At 42.4% G+C, this 6000-nt stretch overlaps 1 protein-coding gene across 1 annotated transcript; it reads left to right on the top strand.

The window, feature by feature from the left end:
- Positions 1-696: 696 nt before the first annotated feature.
- Positions 697-1644, top strand: LOC128833598 (olfactory receptor 52R1-like). Its single transcript, XM_054021579.1, has one exon. It carries the CDS (start codon positions 697-699, stop codon positions 1642-1644), a length of 948 nt encoding a protein of 315 aa, XP_053877554.1.
- Positions 1645-6000: the final 4356 nt, after the last annotated feature.

The following is a 6000-nucleotide window of genomic DNA, read 5'->3' as shown; positions in this document are numbered from 1 at the left end:
ATAATGATGAGGTTTGCATGTTTCTAGCTGGGGAAGGGGTAATAAACTAAGGGCAAACAGGACCAAATAACTGTTTAGGGAGAAGTTATTAACAAGCTAGATTTATAGCCCTAGAATGATTTAGTTGCTTAAATGTATAAACATGACTTCGGTAGAGAAGGGAGGGGGAGTAGAGGAGGGGTGGTAGAGAAAGGGAGAGAGGGGGGGCTTAGTTGTAAAATGTATAAAGAAGAGAGAAACTGTTTTTGCTGGTGTGCTCGATTTGAGACTTGCCTGTCTCCTTGCACCATTTTGGGATCTCAAATAAACTTTGATTGTTTCTCCACCCTGGTATGTTTATTGGCGTGAAGCACTCCGGGCACCGAACCCCACTGTTGCTGTCCTCAGGCCCTTGTGCCGGCAACAGTATCATAAAATATTGAATTGGCATTAGGTGGGTTTGTTGTTCATAGATCATTTCTCTAAATAATGATGACGTTATTTTTCAGTGTGTGAAGAGCGACCAATCTGCTTCACCCATAAGAACAGCCTCCAGTAGTGCATGTACTGTCTTATATTAACATTGTCTCTCTATTCAGGCATTAGAACTGCGACCATCATCCTAGACCCTGGGAACGTACAGGAAGTCAGGGGAACGTACGGTACATGAAGGTGACACCCTTGTGCCTCAGAGTTTGACACCTTCACCCCTACTCCATGTCAGACTCCAACACAACCGACATCAACAACCCCTCCACCTTCATCCTGCAGGGCATTCCTGGTCTTGAGGCAGCCCACGTCTGGATCTCCATCCCCTTCTGCACCATGTACATCATAGCCATCTTGGGGAACTTCACTATACTGTTCATCGTAAAGTTGGAGCAGAGCCTCCATGGGCCGATGTACTATTTCCTCTGCATGCTGGCTGTCACCGACCTGGTCCTGTCCACGGCCACCGTGCCCAAAATGCTGAGTAACTTCTGGTTCAATTCCAGGGAGATAGATTTCAATTCCTGCCTCACCCAGATGTACTTCATTCATTGCTTCTCAGCTATGGAATCTGGGATATTACTGGCCTTGGCTTTGGATCGCTACGTGGCCATCTGTGATCCTCTGAGACATTCCACCATCCTGACAAATTCTTTTGTGGTCAAGGTTGGACTAGCCGTGGTGCTGCGCTGTGGCATAAGTGCATTGCCCTATCCTTTCCTAGTTAGGCGGTGGCCATATTGCAGAACCAACATCATCCCCCACTCCTTCTGTGAGCACATAGCTGTGGTAAATCTGGCCTGTGCCGACACGCGCATCAGTAGTTACTACGGCCTCTTTGTGCTCTTCTCTGTGATAGGTTTGGATGCGCTTTTTATCATCGTGTCCTATATCCAGATCCTCAGGGCCATCTTCAGCCTTCCCACAAAGGATGCCCGGCTCAAGACTTTAGGGACCTGTGGCTCCCACCTTTGTTGCATATTATCTTTCTACCTTCCAGAATTCTTCTCCTCCCTCACGCACCGGTTTGTCCATGAAGTGCCCCTACATGTCCTTGTTCTCATTGCCAATGTGTATCTTCTGGTGCCCCCCTTGCTTCACCCCATCATCTATGGGGTAAGGACAAAACAGATCCGGGACAGGCTGCTCAAGCTCTTTACTCGCAAAGGGACGTAAATATTTTATTCTGGTGCCCTGCCTCTGTGTAGAGATGGCTGGTAACATGGTGATGGGCCCCCTTTCCTGAATCACTTCCTGGACAGTCAGAGAGACATTAAAACCTTTTATGACCTTATTGTGCTGTGTCAGTATGACAATCTGGGGAATCAGTCTATGTACAATTCACTGTTTTGAAACCTTTTTAATTACTGAAAACTGGACCCCTGCAGGCCCGCCCCCTGCCCTGGCTCTTCCAACAAGACTCCTTCCCTGTTGTGCATCTTCCCCACAAAGGCCCCACTTCTGTTGCTCATTCCTCTCTTCCCCTCTCCTTGTCAGTCACTGTATCCTTTTCACCTCCACTGTTTCCACCCCTAGATGTACGGGAGCCATTTCAGATTTTGTTAGGCATTGCCACTTTAATGGTCTAGTTTTCTGGCAGAAGAAAAGTATATAATTCCTATATAAAAGAAAGAAAAGTAAATGAAAACAGCTCAACAAGTTGCCTGTTTCCAGCACCCAGACACCCAGTTCCCAATGGGATCCAAACCCCAAATAAATCTATTTCACTCTGTGAAACAGAAATTAAAAAGTACAGTGACTAGAGTGAAATCCCTGCAAACTGCATGGACACATTTCAAAGACACCATAATAGAGGCCCAAGTTAAATGTATACCCCACATTAAAAAAACAAAACAAAACAAAAACAGTACATGAATGAAAACGGAGCCACCATGGCTTAACAACAATGTAAGAGAAGCAGTGAGAGATAACAAGGCATCTTTTAAAAAATGGAAGTCAAATCCTAGTGAGGTAAATAGAAAGGAGCATAAACACTGCCAAATTAAGTGTAAAAATGTAATAAGAAATACCAAAAAAGAGCTTGAAGAACAGCTAGCCCAAAACTCCAAAGATAATAAGAAAATGTTTTTTTTAAAATACATCAGAAGCAGGAAGCCTCCTAAACAACCAGTGTGGCCCCTGGACAATTGAGATAGAAAAGGAGCACTTAAAGATGGTAAAGTCATTGTGGAGACACTAAATTAATTCTTTGCTTCAGTCTTCACGGCTGAGGCTATTAGGGAGATTCCCAAACATGAGCCATCCTTTGTAGGTGAAAAATCTGAGGAATTGTCACAGATTGAACTATCACTAGAGGAGTGTCCTAACTATAAAGGGAAGGGTAACAGCCCTCCTGTGTACAATACTATAAAGTCCCTCCTGGCCAGAGACTCCAAAATCCTTTTACCTGTAAAGGGTTAAGAAGCTCAGGTAACCTAGCTGATAACTGACCCAAAGGACCAATAAGGGGGCAAGATACTTTCAAATCTTGGTGGGGGGAAGGCTTTTATTTGTGCTCTTTGTTTTGGGGGAGTTCGCTCTTGGGACTAAGAGGGACCAGACATCAATCCATGCTCTCCAAATCTTTCTGAACAAGTCTCTCATATTTCAATCTTCTAAGTACAGCCAGGCAAGGGGTGTTAGATTTATCTTTGTTTTCTCAACTTGTAAATGTACCTTTTGCTAGAGTGTTTATCTCTGTTTGCTGTAACTTTGAATCTAAGGCTAGAGGGGGTTTCTCTGGGCTCTTTAAATTTGATTACCCTGTAAAGTTATTTTCCATCCTGATTTTACAGATGATTTTTACCTTTTTCTTTAATTAAAAGCCTTATTTTTAAAACCTGATTGATTTTTCCTTGTTTTTAGATCCAAGGGGGTTGGATCTGGACCCACCAGGAGTTGGTGGGAGAAAGGAGGGGGGATGGTTAATTTCTCCTTGTTTTAAGATCCAAGGCGTTGGATCTGTGTTCACCAGGGAGTTGGTGCAAGAGTCTCTCAAGGCTACCCAGGGAAGGGAGTTAACCCATTTGGGAGTGGTGGCAGGAGACCAGATCTAAGCTGGTAGTTAAGCTTAGAAGTTTCATGCAGGCCCCCACATTTGTACCCTAAAGTTCAGAGTGGGGAAGGAGCCTTGAGAAGGAGGCTTTGGAATTAATTGATAAACTTAACAATAACAAGTCACACATCTCAAAAAATATATACTGGCACTAGAAAAGGTTCAGAGAAGGGCAACTAAAATGATTAGGGGTTTGGAACGGGTTCATAGGAGGAGAGATTAAAGAGGCTAGGACTTGTCAGCTTAGAAAAGAGGAGACTAAGGGGGGATATGATAGAGGTATTTAAGATCATGAGTGTTGTGGAGAAAGCGAATAAGGAAACGTAATTTACTTATTCCCATAATACAAGAAGTAGGGGTCACCAAATGAAATTAATAGGCAGCAGGTTTAAAACAAATAAAAGGAAGTTCTTCTTCACACAGCGCACAGTCGACTTGTGGAACTCCTTGCCTGAGGAGGTTGTGAAGGCTAGGACTATAACAGGGTTTTCAAAGAGAACTGGATAAATTCATGGAGGTTAAATCCATTAATGGCTATTAACCAGGACGGGTAAGGAACGGTGTTCCTAGCCTCTGTTTGTCTGACGGTAGAGATGGATGGCAGGAGAGAGATCACTTGATCATTACCTGTTAGGTTCACTCCCTCTGGGGCATCTGGCATTGGCCACTGTCGGTAGACAGCATACTGGGCTAGATGGGCCTTTGGTCTGACCCAGTACGGTCGTTCTTATGTTCTGAAAGAACTCAAATGTGAATTTGTGGAACTATTAACTATGGTTTGTAATTTGTCCTTTAAATCAGCTACTGTACCCAATGACTAGAAGATAGCTAATGTAACACCAATATTTAAAAACAGCTCTAGAGGTGATCCAAGCAATTACAGACCGGTAAGTCTAACATTAGTACCGGGCAAATTAGTTGAAACAATAGTAAAGAATAAAATTGTCAGACACATAGAAGAACAAAAATTGTTGGGCAAAAGTCAACATGGTTTCTGTAAAGGGAAATCGTTTCTTACTAATCTATTAGACTTCTTTGAAAGGGTCAACAAACGTGGAAAAGCGGGATACAGTGGGCATAGTGTACTTAGATTTCCAGAAAGCCTTTGACAAAGCCCCTCGCTAAAGGCTCTCACGTAAAATAAGTTGTCATGGCATAAGAGGTAAGATCCTTTCATGGATTGAGAACTGGTTAAGGGACAGGGAACAAAAGATAGGAATAAATGGTAAATTTTCAGAATGGAGAGGGGTAATTAGTGGTGTTCCACCACGGTCAGTACTAGGACCAATCCTGTTCAATTTAGTCATAAATGATCTGAAGAAAGGGGTAAATAATGAGGTGGCAAAGTTTGCAGATAATAGTAAACTGCTCAAGATAGTTAAGTCCAAAGCAAACTGTGAAGAACTTCAAAAAGATATCACAAAACTAAGTAATTGGGCAACAAAATGGCAAATGAAATTTAATGTGAATGAATGTAAAGTAATGCACATTGGGAAAAATAACCCAGTATGATGGGGGCTAATTTAGCTACAAGTAATCAGGAAAGAGATCTTAGAGTCATCGTGGATAGTTCTCAGAAGACGTCCATGCAGTGTGCAGTGGTGGTCAAAAAAGAAAACAGGATGTTAGGAATCATTAAAAAGAGATAGAGAATAAGATGGAGAATAGATTATTGTCCTCATATAAATCCACGGTATGCCCACATCTTGAGTACTGCGTACAGATGTGATCTCCTCATCTCAAAAAAGATATACTGGCATTAGAGAAAGTTCAGAGAAGGGCAACTAAAATGATTAGGGGTATGGAATGGGTCCCAGATGAGGAGAGATTAAAGAGGCTAGGCCTTTTCAGCTTAAGTCCATTAATGTCTATTAGCCAGGATGGGTAAAAATGGTGTCCCTAGCCTCTGTTTGTCAGAGGGTGGAAATGGATGGCAGGATAGAGATCACTTGAACATTACTTGTTACGTTCACTCCATCTGGGGCACCTGGCATTGGCCACTGTTGGCAGACAGAATACTGGGCTGGATGGACCTTTGGTCTGACCCAGTATGGCCATTCTTATGTTCTTATATATAATGCTTATACAGGGTAAATTCATAAATTGTCCTCCCTCTATAACACTGATAGAGAGATGTGCAAAGCTGTTTGCTCCCCCAAGTATTAATCACTTACCCTGGGTTTATTAATAAACAAAAGCCATTTTATTAAGTATAAAAAGTAGTATTTAATGGTTTCAAGTAATAAGAGACAGGACTACATAAGTAAAAAATACAAAATAAAGCAAAACCACTCAAGTCTAAGTCTAATATATTAAGAAACTGATTACAGGATGTATCTCACCCTCAAAGATGTTCCAATAAATTTCTTTCACAGACCAGCCTACTTCCTAGACTGGGCCAAGACTTCCCCCTGGTACATTCTTTGATAGATCCAGCAGACATCTCCAGTGGTAACCAGGTGTTTTCTCGTGACTGG

This window comes from Malaclemys terrapin, chromosome 1, assembly GCF_027887155.1.
Source record: "Malaclemys terrapin pileata isolate rMalTer1 chromosome 1, rMalTer1.hap1, whole genome shotgun sequence".
In the NCBI taxonomy this organism is placed as follows: Eukaryota; Metazoa; Chordata; order Testudines; family Emydidae; genus Malaclemys; species Malaclemys terrapin.
This window is presented reverse-complemented; position numbering and strand designations above follow the sequence as displayed.

Excerpts from the sequence above, each read along its gene's own strand:
- LOC128833598 (XM_054021579.1), top strand. The coding sequence starts at position 697 with ATGTCAGACTCCAACACAACCGACATCAACAACCCCTCCACCTTCATC.